Source organism: Chinchilla lanigera, unplaced genomic scaffold (assembly GCF_000276665.1).
Source record: "Chinchilla lanigera isolate Chin_1 unplaced genomic scaffold, ChiLan1.0 scaffold00052, whole genome shotgun sequence".
In the NCBI taxonomy this organism is placed as follows: domain Eukaryota; kingdom Metazoa; phylum Chordata; class Mammalia; order Rodentia; family Chinchillidae; genus Chinchilla; species Chinchilla lanigera.
In genome coordinates, this window is record NW_004955453.1 from 6,528,674 (window position 1) to 6,542,164 (window position 13,491).

The 13,491-nt window shown below is 40.9% G+C and overlaps 1 protein-coding gene across 5 annotated transcripts in view; it reads left to right on the forward strand.

The window, feature by feature from the left end:
• The first annotated feature begins 2,122 nt into the window (after nt 1-2,122).
• Sphkap (SPHK1 interactor, AKAP domain containing) overlaps nt 2,123-13,491 on the forward strand; it is a 170,394-nt gene continuing 159,025 nt past the window's right edge. For 4 of the 5 annotated variants that reach the window (XM_013519983.1, XM_013519982.1, XM_013519985.1 and 1 more), the window contains exon 1: nt 2,729-2,847. In XM_013519983.1, coding sequence (XP_013375437.1) covers nt 2,816-2,847 — 32 coding nt within the window. In that variant the 5' untranslated portion in view covers nt 2,729-2,815. Of the gene's footprint in view, nt 2,223-2,728; nt 2,848-13,491 lie in introns of those variants that run through there. The other variant, XM_013519984.1, reaches the window with a different exon arrangement.

Here is a 13,491-nt window from a genome sequence, read left to right on the forward strand (position 1 = left end):
CAGTACTTTGAACAAAATATATAAAGCTTTCTTCTTTTACATCTCCAGCTCCCTTTTCTAGTATAATTGTCTGAAATGTTAACTTATATTTAGAAATATGTCAAAATTTTTGAATCATATAGTTTCACAAACTCAAGAAGAGGAAGAATTTCTGTCGTTTTTATCTTATTGTTGCTTACCATATTCTTCTTTCCTGATATTACAAGATCCTTCTTTCTGGTTTTGCTTCTGCCTAGACAACCTCCCTTGGTCATTCTTTTAGGAAAGGCTTTCTAGAATGCTACATCATTTTCACATTATTTCTGTAGAATGTTTTCATTGGATATCAGGTTCTCTGATGATAGTTCTTTTCCTTAGCACTTGAAAAATGCCCTGTCACTGATGACTTCTGATAGAAAATCTGTTATTTGGACAGTTTTACCTCTATAAGTAAGGTGTTCTTTCTCCACCACTAGTAAAACAATCGGTCTTTTACTTTGGTTACTGTGTTTTTCACTTCTAAAATCTCCATTAGGCTTTCCCTAACTATAAGTAGGAATATACAATACACTTATTTATAGGAAGTTTTTTTATTTCTTTTTTCTTTTGTTTGCTGATTTTCTGTCTGTTTCAAGCATATTTTTCTTGTGCAGTGAACTACAGTCCTCTCATAGCATCCATGGCAGATTGGTGTCAGAGCCCCAGCAGATACCAAAACCCAAGTATGGCCAAGTCCCTCACATAAAATGACACAGTATTTGCATAGACCCTACAAGCTTCCATTCATATATTTTAATGTATGTAAATACTGTGTAAATTGTCATTACATTGCTTAGGGAATGTTAAGAGAAAACATATGAACATTTCAGTACAGACAGAATTTGTTTTTCCAAATATTCTCTGACGTTGGCTGTATCCAGGGCTGTGGAAGCTATGGATAGGAGGGACCAACTAAAGTTTTATCATGACTGCTTCAAAACTTTGACAGATCATTTTAATGTCTCTGTCATCTCAGTTTTAGCATCTGGCGATTGTTTTGTGTTATTTTGCACTCACTTTGAAATCTCCTTGGTTCGCAGCATGCTGACTCATTTTCTATTAAAACCTGCCCATGTGGGGCATTGTGAATCATATTTACACACCAGTTCTAGCTGGCTTTTCTTGACTCTGCTCCTGTAGAGCTGCCCTTTGTTCCAGGTGAACTGGAGGTCTAGAATTCCACTTTGGCTTCTGTGGGCATCTGACAGAAGGAGTCATTACTGTTGAACTGCGGCCCCTCTGACACTACCCCAGTGTAGACTGGGAGAGGAGCCCATTAGAGCTCTGAGGGTGTAGTTTGCCCCCAAGACCCCACTGGCACAAAGGCAGAAAGGGAGGATTGCTACTGACTGACAGGGTGTGAAAAGTCCTGGCTCTCTACTCTATATGTGTGAATGAGGAGTCACCATTAGTATTGTATGGTTATAGAGACTGAAGCCGTACAAAAGCCAGGACAAGGGCAGACAAGAGGGGAGACTGCTGCTGCCTCCTACAGGGATCAAAGTCCTAGTCTCTGCTGAGCCTCCTTTGACCCCACCTGGCCCAGGGAGTTAGAGCTCTAGGTGGTGAAAGGCAGCTTCCCACCCGGCCCTTGGTGGTTGTTTGAGAGTAGGTCTGAGTTTTCTGTTGCAGTGTTCAACAGACTGAAGCAGTTCTTGTCTCTACATTTTCTGTCTTGCTCAGCTGCCTTTCCTCGTCATTTTCCTGGCTCTTCTTCTGCCTCTGCGTTTTGACATTTCTGGCTTGCCAGCATCTGCACCCAAGACTCGGGTATGGGAGGCACAACAGAGAACCAGCAATCCCTGCCTTGGCATTCCTTGAGTCTCAAAGTCTGCGCTCCTCTGCATGCTGCTGTCCCATTTTGTGTTCTGCTTAGTTTATAATCTCCAGGATTTGAGTTGGACTTAGGAAAAGCAGTAGGAAAAAGTACACTTATTTTATCTTCGCATTCCGGGAAGTGCCAGAGTTTTCCTTTGTAGTTTTTGTTTTAATTTGTTTTGTTAAGGTCAGGGTGAACTATGCCCTCCTCTTAACAGTCACTCGGTACTGTTCATATCTTTCTTCTTTAAACACTGAGCATTCTTGTCCAGGGAGAGGCTGAGGGTTCAAGCCAGCTCCTCAGGCAGCGCCTGAGTGAGGGAGGCGCAGAGGAAGGGCCACTGTGCTGGCTTTGCAGATCGCTAAGTCCGCACAGGTTCTAACAGGTGAGAGACGGTGGAGTCACAGCAACACGAGTTAGGTGAAAGAATGTGAGGAGGGTACATTTTTCAAACCACCAACCAACATGGTAGAAGAGAGACAAAAATTAAAGCCAAGGAGCCTGAGAGCCAAAGAGATGGGGCGCGGCCAGCGGGGAGAGCTGGAATTGCAGGGAGTGAGAGCGCGTGCGGGACAGCGGTGAACAACTTCGGGGCTGAGACCTGCGAGACTCCTGAGAAGGGGCGGGGAGCGGACGGGGCCGCGGGGCGGGGAGAGACGTTCAGTGCGAGCCGTCGGCTTCTGGGCGCTAGGAGCAGCCTGGGGTAGCTGAGCCGGGGACGCCCAGGACAGAGGCTGGAGCCGGGCCGAAGGGCTGCAGCTCGGAGAGGCGCTCTTGCTGGGTCGGAGGGAGCGGGCGAGAGGAGCACCCCGGGCTCGCAGCGGGGCGCCTCCCGCCTGGGCAGCGAAGCTCCGCGCCAGGCTCCCGCCCGCGCGCCTCTGTCCCCGCGCGTCGCTCCGCGCTCGGGGAACGCGGCCCCCGCCCCGCGGAGCACCAGCCTCGCCTGCGCTCTCCGCCTTTCTCCACGCGCGACCGACCATGGATGGCAACGCGCGGCTCTCGGTGCCGAGGTAAGACTCGCCTCCTCCCGCAAACTCCCTTCTGCGCTCCGGGGCGCGCACAAACTTGCCCCGGGGCTCCGGGTTTTGTGCAGGGCTCCCAGGGAGGAGACGGGGGCCGCTGCACTGCGAAGTCTGACCCAGGCCGTGGGAGCCGCTCCCGGGCGATCCCGGGCGCTGTCAGCTGTCCCTCTGGGCGCGAAGCTGGGTGGGGCTGCGCGTCTGAGCCGCACCGGGTAGGTGACAGCCGGGTGTCCGCCTTTAGAGCCCCGGAAGGCTGAGGTCGCCTCTGCCCAGAGGGGTCCCCAAGAGTCGGACTTTCCGTGGATGCAGCTTTGGAGAGGTTTCGCGCCTTGCGGGGGAAATGGTTTCCAAGGTAGGCGACCAAGACTGAGGCAAAATATTTGCACTCCCCGGCATGTTGAGCTGGCCCCGTACCTGGCCGGGTATCTGGGGTCGCCGAGTGGTGGACGCTGGGTGGAGCAGAGGTGGTAGAGGTGAGAGGGAGCCGGCCCCAACCCTTGGTAAAACCTAAACTGCACCCAAAAGGAAGACCTCCATCTCTTCCATTCATTCCACCCTGCCCAGCGTTTGCAAGGGTGCAGCTCAGCTTACTGCTTGGACCCTGGGCGTCCCCTTTCCATCCCAGCCCTGGGAAAGCCTAGCGGGGTAGGTTAGCAAGCCAGGTTAAATGCTGGCGTGGGGGAGAAAGTCTTGCTTGCTTTGCATCTCTTGTCTCCTTTTCTCCCTCTGCTCCTGTTCTGCTCGCCTTCAGACATAGTCTGAGAATTGAAGAACCTGAGTTTTCTCTCCCGCCTTCCCCATAAATTTCGGAGATAAATTGGGGCTGCGGTGCTGGTTGGGCAGACAGCTTTGCGCTCTGAGTCCTGGGCGCAGCTCGGAGCGTTCAGATCCAGAGCAGCGCAGGCTACTGTTGCACACGGGTTAAAACTGTTTTGTGGCAGGTCCTGTTGTCACTTCGGACTTCTTTCCTCCAGACGTCTAGGTAGCTTCTCAGCTAGAATATCATGCACAGGAACAAACACTTTAAGCTCAAATCCTTGGAGAGCCTCTAGAGCCAGGGTCTGCAGGCTAGAGCACACGGAGGGCATACTGCGTTGCCAAGTATCCAAGGCGGGGGTGGGAGTAAAGGTGGGGGTGGCGGAGGAGGTAAGAGACTGCTTTTCCAAACGTCGCCGCCTGTCATCTAGAGACCTGACATATTTATATTCTGTGATGAAATAGCCTTTCCCAGCCCCCAACCACCACCCCTCACCAGGCGGGTGGCAAAGCTCCTCAGAGACTCTGCTGGTTTCTATGCATTGCCCGAAGCAGCTCTTTCGTGAAAAATCTCCAAGCCTCCAGGCCAAACACGGTCAAAAGACCATTCCGACCGAATGCAACAGGAAAAGTTAAGAATAGCAACAAGATCTTTCAAAACTTAAAAAGAGCTATTGATTTTTAGGGATGTGTATAAGGTGCTTTGAAAGTCAAGTAAATTAGACATTCCCTTTCTAACCCTATCTATTCTACTGCCTGTTGCCAGCGGTCATTAAGGTACAAATGGTGAAGTCAGTGGTTCTGACCTTCCAGGTGAGGCACTTCTGAGAACAGATAGGTCGCTTCAAATCCAGTTTTACACATCAGTGTGACTGAATCATTATCTATTCGTGTTCAAACACTAGGACACTTTCTAAAATATTAGAATCACGTTGTGATAATAGCTTCTTAAATTATTTCCATTATAGTACTATAAAATGACCATATAAAGAACAAACTAAATGCAATGCTATCTGTGTATATTTAAACTTTGCAACGTGACTGCTTATGCACCAAGAGAAAGCACATTTCCACAAGTCAGAGTAATGATTAATTTTATTACTGTTCTTATCCATAGAGATTATCTCCAGAGATAAGTTCATTACATCTTCCATTTCACTGACTACAGAAGAAGCATAGTTCCTTTTCTGTAAGATTTAGTTGAAAGCCATAGGTATTTACTTTTTGCATATGCAAAAAAGTAAACTCTAATTTGAACTGATGTGTATAAATCATGCATTAGTCATACAATTAGTCCACAAAATGTTGAATTTTAAAAGACTGATGATTGGATAGTCCCGACAAGCTTTTATAAGAAGATGGCAAAAATAATGAAATACCAAATTATTATCGGGCAAGACATTGGTTGTCCAGATTTGAAACTTGCCAGTATCTAATAAAACTAAATTGTTAAATATATAACTTTCTCTTTAAAAAATATAAAACTAATTAGACATTCTGCTCAATAATTGAAGAGAGAAAACAAAATGGTTTGGTAATACAGTGAGAATCCTTTTTTCTGTTGGCTTTTTGATTTTCTTAATATTTTCAATTAAACAAAAAGAAGAGAGATTTTAACCCATGTTCTATGAACACTGATTTCAAAATTTAATTTGACTCATGTATTTTATGTTTTAAAATGGGTTTTTAAAAGGTATTGAAGATTCTATGAGTTGTTAGTATGAATTTTTAAATTTTCAAATGTGCAGTTTAAAATTGTAGATTATGTTACAGATTTCTTACAAACACTGGTTATTAAAACTAGACAATGTCTTCAAAAAAAGAAACTGGATTGTGGCAGGATTAAATGTTTCTTTGTTAATTGCGTGGTAGACCCCACATGTTTTCTGACTAGTAGGCCAGTTCAAAGAAAAAGAAATTTAGAGAAGAGTTGTAGGGGATTTGCATGTGTGGTTTTTTTTTAAGGTTTAAAAGTTTTGGTAGAGGTTCTTTAGGTGTCTATTTTAAAAAAGCTTAATTTGCTAAATTCATACAACTAGACATTAGAAAAATAATCCTAGGTCTGTCCTCCAGTGTGTTCCAATGTAGTAGTTTGCCCATACAGCAGGAAAGTTGATTTCACTTGCTTGGGCAACTAATGTGTGTATATCAAGATTTATATTTTGTGAAGTATTACCCTGTATATAAAATAATTTAATCATCACATGCCTGTGAGCTAATTATGACAGATATTATTTCCACTTCCTGTAAAGAAGACTCTCAAGCAAAAAGAAATTAAATAAACCAGATAATTAGATTTTTTAATCCACAGAAAAATATATACCCGAGATAAATCATCACCAAATTCTGCCCATAAATCCAGTGTTCTTCCTCATATTGATTGAAAAACGCACATTTTACTTCAAATGGGAAAAGAGAGATTCTGGTACAGTTTGGACAACCACAGGTATCACCCTTGGAACACTTGGGGGCAGCATAATTGTAAGATCATCTTGTAAAGGTAGCAAATATTGAAATACCTTCCTTGCAAACAGAAATAATTTGTCACTTTGACCATGCCTAAGCTTAAATTTATTTATTTTTCTGATCTTGAATTTAAAACTTAAGAAAAAAATTGTCTTTTACTTCCTACACATTTGCATTTTTATACTGTAAAGTTTTCTTTTTTTATTTTATTTGGTTTACTGGCTGCTATATGAAAGGTAAAGTTTTTATAGTGTACTTTGAGTGGGAAAAAAAATCACCCAAAATGAACTTTTGAAAAAATAAGGTCCATTGATTTAGTTTTCCACTTTATTTTAACCAATTTGGAGTTTAACATAGCAATGTGTCACTAAAATCCTTCAGAATCTCAAGATTGCACCTGTCAGAATATTAATTACAGGGCAAAAAATACTGTATGTAAATAGATCAAACCCAGAACTATGTACTATAGGAAGACCTTTGTCAACAAGTTTTTACTGGATGGTTATCAGTTTACAAATCCATACAAAAGGAGAAGGCACATGCACATCTACATGTCTGTGTCCTATCTGTGGAAAACTCTGAGAGAAGACCGTCTGCTCCTCTGCAGTTGAGGAGCAGAGATGAATATTGGATGCTGCCTGAAGTATAAACTTTAGATGATGCTTAATCCTGGAATGTGCTCTCCTCAAGGCCGGTGCTCCTGCAGCCACATCGCCCAGTCATAAACACCAGGGCTACACCATCCTGTAGAAAGGGATACTGGGAATCAGTAAATCAGATGCCCAAGATACTGGGAGCCTACATGGATGCTGGGTAGCAGACACTTGTTGAAACCACAGGACCTCTGAAAGCAATTTCCAATAGAAACCTTTATAAAAGGTGATGGAGCTCATCATCAACACTGCATTTTAGATAATACAATTTCCACGGGTCCTTTACCTATATCCATGTGGTTTCTATAGTAAAATCTGTGTAGATCTGCTACAAATGATCAACTCGTACTTGAGCTATTATAATATGTCTTGTTTCTCGGGAATCTCCTTTGACTACTACTACATGAATGAAGGTTTTCTCTGTGTGTAAGTTTCATCAGTAAATAACTTAATGGAGGGCAAGAGGAAAAAGTGGTATAGCTGATGTTTGGAGCTTTGCTGGTGGGTGCTTTTTGGAAATTAAAGGCTGTGACTTCCTAAGCAAGTTGCTAGACTGTTCTCCTCCACCTCTCCTTCAGTAAACTGACATACACCCTGGATTTTCTGTTCTTGTGAGTCCCTATGACTTCTAACCTGCTAGGATGCCTTGACCTTGTTAGAACAGTGAGTGTCTCTTGGGCACCATGTGGATGCACTTCTCACCATCTTGAACAAGGCAAGCAAGATCAAGGTGTTTAAGAGAAGAGAACTGATATTCACTTGTGCAAAAAGAATGCTAGGAGTGAAGAATGCATGGGTTTTGATGTTCCCCCGTAGGTAGAGGGCAGCATTATGCTCGCAGAAGCTACGGTCAAAGTTTACTCTTCTGTAAACACAAAAGCACAGAAATTCAGATGCTGATTCTGCTGCATAGTACTTATTGGTTGTCCACTCTGAAGCAAGATGCTTATCCATTCTGACTTATTTTGATTAGGTAAGAAATGCAAATAATAACTGTGGTTCAAGCTCTTGAGAAGAATCTTGTGACGATGATATGAGATAGCCCATATATTCGAAGTATAAAGAGCTATTGAAGTGCGATGGGTATTTCTGCCTATCATACTTAATAGATTCCTCTAAATATGATTGTTTCATAATAGAGTTTTAATTGTTTTTCTTCCATAATAGAATTTAAGATCAATACTGCTAGGTAGGTAATATAACTCACACATGAAGTTTATTTTATCTGATAGTAATATAATTACTCCCACTTTCTCTTGGTATTTTTTTTTATCCTTTTGCTTTTAATCTACCTATGTTTTCATATTTAAAGTTGTTTATTATATTTTATTCTTTTTACTTCCTCTGATAATCTTTCTTTAACTGATGTAATGAGACAATTCATAATAATTATGATTCTACGTAGGACTGGATTAAACTCTAACAGCCTTCTGGCTATTTTCTATGTGTAACATCTGCCCTCTGTTTTTTTTTTTTTTTCCACTTTTCCTCTCCTTTATACTTTGCTTTAGATTAACTGAAAATGTATTCATAATTCTATTTTATCCCCTCTACTGATCTACTATATATATTTTGTTTAAAAAATTATAGTTTTTAGAATACATATTTATTTTAGAATGTTTAGAATGTACACCTTTATTAGTCAGACTCTACCTTCAAATTTTAGTAGACCATGTCACATCTAGTTCAGAATGTTGCTCTATTTTCTGTAAATGTTACTATTTTTTCCCTTGATTTTTCATATGACTTGTAATTTTTCTGTTGTATCTTGTATAGGACAAAGAATTTCTCCAGTCAGAAACTGGAAGCCAGTGCTGTTATTATTATTTCCCTCTGAAGTTGAAGAAAAAGTCCCACAGAAGTTAAATAACATCTCCAAGGTCACTCAATTAGGGAGTAATAGAGCCAGAACATGAACCAGAAAATATCAAACTCCAAATCCTATGTCATTTGATTATATCACTATTTTTTATTTCCTAGTACTCATGAATTTCCATTTTAGGGACCTCCAAGAACTTTTCGTGCCACAGGACTCCATTTACTTAGATATTTTTGATCCATGCTCCAAGAAAGTCACTGAGTCATTTATAGTGGCGAACAGAAATTTGTCCCTGACTTTGACTAGCATAGCATAATATGTCATAAAGCATGCCCTAAGTTTTAACGCCTTTTGATTCACCCTTTCTCAAAACATAGTTTCTGAATCACATGCAACTGGGAAGACAGGTGCATACTGCAAAATAAAGTGAAGCCTCAGTTCACGAACTTAATTTTTTCCACAATCCTGGTCACAGAATTCATTCTATGATCCTGGCTGCGACTGAATTGCAATTAGAATTAAGTTCACGAACCAAGGTGCCACTGCATTCTGACCCAGCCAACGGGAAGCACTGGGAGCACAGGAAGTATCAGTCAATGTGGCTTAGCATGGGAATTTAAAAGTTTGTATTTGTCTCAGCAGACAAGAAGCCAGACTCTAAAACTTCTAGCCTGACACTAAGCCACATTGCTGGTTGAGATAGAACAGCTGACATTTTCTGCCATACAGTTTTAGCACCTTTCATTTCAAATATTATGTAAACATATTACTGAAATAGCCACCTGAATGTCTTAGAATAGCCATGGCTTTAGATATTTAAGTTTGTTCAGAAACATAAAGACGTGATATTACCTTTCTATTGCTGTGTTAAGAAATTGCCACAATTTAGTGGTTTAAAACAGTATGTGAATTTGCTGCTTCTCAATTTTGTATTTCAGAAATCTGACATGGCTCTAAACGGGATAAAGTCAAAGTGTTGGCAGGACTGCACTCCCTTGTGGAGATGTTTTCTGAGGGAAAAAGTTTCCTTGCCCTTTCTAGCCTCCAGAGCTAGCCATATTCCTTCCTGTGCCCCACATTTCCCCATCTTCAGAGCCCACAGCGGATGACGGTGTTCATCCCACTTCATCTCCTTCTGGTTTATGACCCTCTCTTCTGCCTCCCTCCTCCACTGTTCATAATCCTCCTGATTACACCAGTTCTCTAAATAATCCAGCATAATCTTCCTATATTAAAGTCAGCTGATTAATAACCTTAGTTCCATCTTGAACCTTGATCCTGCTCTGCACATGCTTTAATACACACGCAGCTTTCAGGAATTAGAATGTGGCTGTCTCTACAAGGACCACTGTTCTAACTGCTGCAGGCGTCACTTGAATTAACAGTAATCGTGTGTCTCTTAAAGGACTCTTGTGATTCCACCAGAGGTCATTTATTTCTTCTTTCTCTTTCTCTCGCCTCCTTCCTTCTTTCTTCCTTGATTAACAAAAAGGGAATGCAGACAAGACTATTTCCTCCTTTTCAATACATGAGTCACCTAGAGCCTTGAAGGTTTCAAGCGTCTGTGATTGCCCAGTGATTCCCTCGTCTTCATCTTGCTCCTGTTGACATGCTACCTTCATAAGCAACCACTGTGCAGCAGAGATGCAGCTCATGTGATGTTCATGGTCTTAGTGTAGCTGAGATGAAACAGCTTCCCAATTCTCAGTGATTATTCAAGAACACTAAACCAGAGTAGGGGACCTGGAAACTCTTCCTTTTCGTTCCTTGGCTATGGTCACTGATACTATTCAGCAAGTGCTTTGTGAATAGCGCTACCTGATCTTAAGCATATGGCAGGGTTATACTTGCTTCTCTCCCTCATACAATGTATAACCATTTGGTGTGATTCGGTCCACACAAAGTACAAAATTTTTAAGGTAAACACTAACCTTAGACCCTGGACTCCGTATCAGCAACACATCTGCTGCACCGTGGTTGACCGAATACTGATTTTGGTAGCACAAGTGAGAGGAAGACTGAAGAGCAGATCATCAGGTGATGCTAAGTGAGTGGATACTCACCTGAAATCTTGAAGACTGTGGACAGGGTGAGTGAGACAGAGTCCTGCCCTCCTTACACGCCCAGAGCACGCAAGGTGTGTGAGGCTGTGGCAGGACAATGGAGGCAGCACCCCAGAGGAAAGACCCGGGACACTCTCAACACATTTTCCTTTTCATTTTCTGAGCGATCTCTCATACTAAGCAGACTGGTGAGTCCTTCGTTTATTTGTTTCTCAACAGCATTTCATATGACCTATAGGTAACTTCTAGCTTCTTAAAATGATTTACCCCTACGGAGAGATTCTAAAAAAGACCTTTAGAAATACAAGGGTTATTTTCTTCTCTGTGTGGAGAAATGAGAGCCCATCAGATACGGGATGCCAGAAACCCAAACAACTTTGGGAGAACTCATCTTGCCCAACACCCTTTCTTCAGAGATGGAGAAGCCAAAGTCAAGAAGAATTATACGAACTGCTCAAATCCACATTTATTTAGAGAAAGAGCCAGGAATAAAGCCTTGGGCTCCTGATTATGCTTGCTACTCTATTAAGATTATTTATAGTAATAATAATGATGATAACAATAGCATTAATCTCCAAAACATAGCTCTGAACTTTTGGAATTCGCTGGTACAGTGTAATGTATCTATTACCCATACCTAGATAGTTTCTTTACTTTTCTATAAGAAAAATAATGTTTACTTTATTAGTCTGTATAATTATTTATTAGTTATAAATAATTATCTGGTAATTCAACCCCAAAATAAAATTCAGGTAAAAAAATAATTAGTCAAAATCATTGTTCTCTAAGTGAAACCTTGGCCCTGTAGTCATTGCTGATTCATGTACTTAATATAGCCTGAAGATTTGTAATTTTTACTTTAACTTTTTTTTCTAAATGAATCAACATTGCTTCAAAATAGCAATTAAAAGGCCCATTCAATTCCCTGTGTAATTATCATCAGGTCAGTGATCTAACCTGGCATTCTGTTAAGCTGACATTAACCTTCTTCTCTTGTAAAGGTGAAAAGACCATAGTGACTTTATAGGAATCATGCAATTTAGAAAATGCAGCTTCACCACATGAATCATCATAAAAGAAGAGTGCAAAGAAAAAATTCAATGTCCATGGAATATTTTATCCAGAGAAGTCCGGCTCATAACCTTAATAACATCCTGCCCTTGGACGTCATAACTCTTCCCAAGGAGGAAAGAATGTGTGCTCAGTGTTGAAGATAGGATCTCTCTCAGTGTTTATCCTGGTCCAAGGCATTTTCCACAAGCTAGATAAGATCTAGCTTCGCCATAGGAGAGCTAATCCAAGTTTTCATCTGGAAGATCATATGAGGTTGGTGTGGATGGTTGAGAGTGGGCAAAAGAAAAATACAAGGAGTGAAGGTTTACTCATTATTTAAAAGAATGAAACTCAAGTGACTTGAATGTGATCTTCAGGATAAATACTACCTGGAAAAAGGCATCTAAATTTACTGCAAAGAGGTATGTCCATATCAAATTTTAGAATTTACCTTTCAAAAGAATGAAATGAAAATTAGTTCATTTTATCAGCACCTTAAAAGCAACTATAAATTACATGATAAGTAATAAATGAAGTATGATTGGATTGGGAGATCATAATTTTCCCTTCAAAATTGGATACTAATGTGACATTTTGACTTTGAAGATTAGAAACAGTGTCAGTTCCACACCTGTACTCATGGTCTTATCTATTTTACCGATACTCCTTGTAAATCTCTACCTCTCAAATCCATCCCTGTGTGAAACATGTCATGTGAGTCCTCATTGATTTTCTCTTTTCAATATTATCTTGCTTTCTTATGCCAGACTACCATTAAATGATGGTCTGACATTTGATTACAGAATTTTCTAGTATTACATTCTCCTCCTTTCTGAACTCCTCATCTTCTCCAAGATTTGTCATTTTAAAGAATCAGTAGTTCATATAAATACAACTCACAACCTCTTATATCATCAAAAGGCAGCAACTACCAAGAGTTTTGACTTGATAGACAAAGACAGAACTGAAGGGCAGTGGGAAGGCTCTGCACTGAAGACTAATTGATAAATCCATTAGTTAATGAAGGTTTTATTAAATAATCTTGAAACTACAGATACTGGCTTATAAGTAAAAAGCACCTTTGGTCCTTCGGGGGACAATTTGTAATAACTAAGGTTGCCAGACTTCTTCAGGGAATAGCACTTCTGGGAATCTTTTTCATTTTCAGCAACATTATCTGCACATGAGTGAATTATCTACTGAGGAGCGCAGATGCAATAAACATTTGAAATTGAATGTTTCAGTCCTCTGAGAATTTTTCTACTATAGTTAAATTATAGAGGATGTTGTGTTTTGAAAATACCTCACAATTATTTTTCTATTTTTAACATATGGGTAGTAGTTTGAATTGAATATATAAATACACCAAACAGTGATCCGGGAAGACAGAATAGATTCTCCTGAATGTGAACTCCTTCCCTTCTCTTTCAAGAGGACCGCATGATTGTTCAAAGTCTAAAAGATAACAAGGAGATCAATCAGACTACATCTGCATCGTGGACCACTGATGGTGTCTATGGTGACCAGGGCCTTAGCAAGATAGATACCTGTCTACTTCACCATAGTTGTGGGTCACTCACCCCAGTGATGAATTCCACGTGGTTCTGAGGCAGGCAAAGAAAGTCCTGCCTCAGAAACAAGCTTTTTTAGAGACCTGGGATCAAACATAAGCTAGAGATGGCGGGAAAAATAATTTTCATTTATTTGGTGCACCTTATAACCCTTTATATAGCAAGGCCTTCACAGTCCTCATGGTGGGCCAGGAAGTTTATATTTGTAATTCCATGGAAAAGTTATTGGAAGCCCATCGAGTTAACTCCAA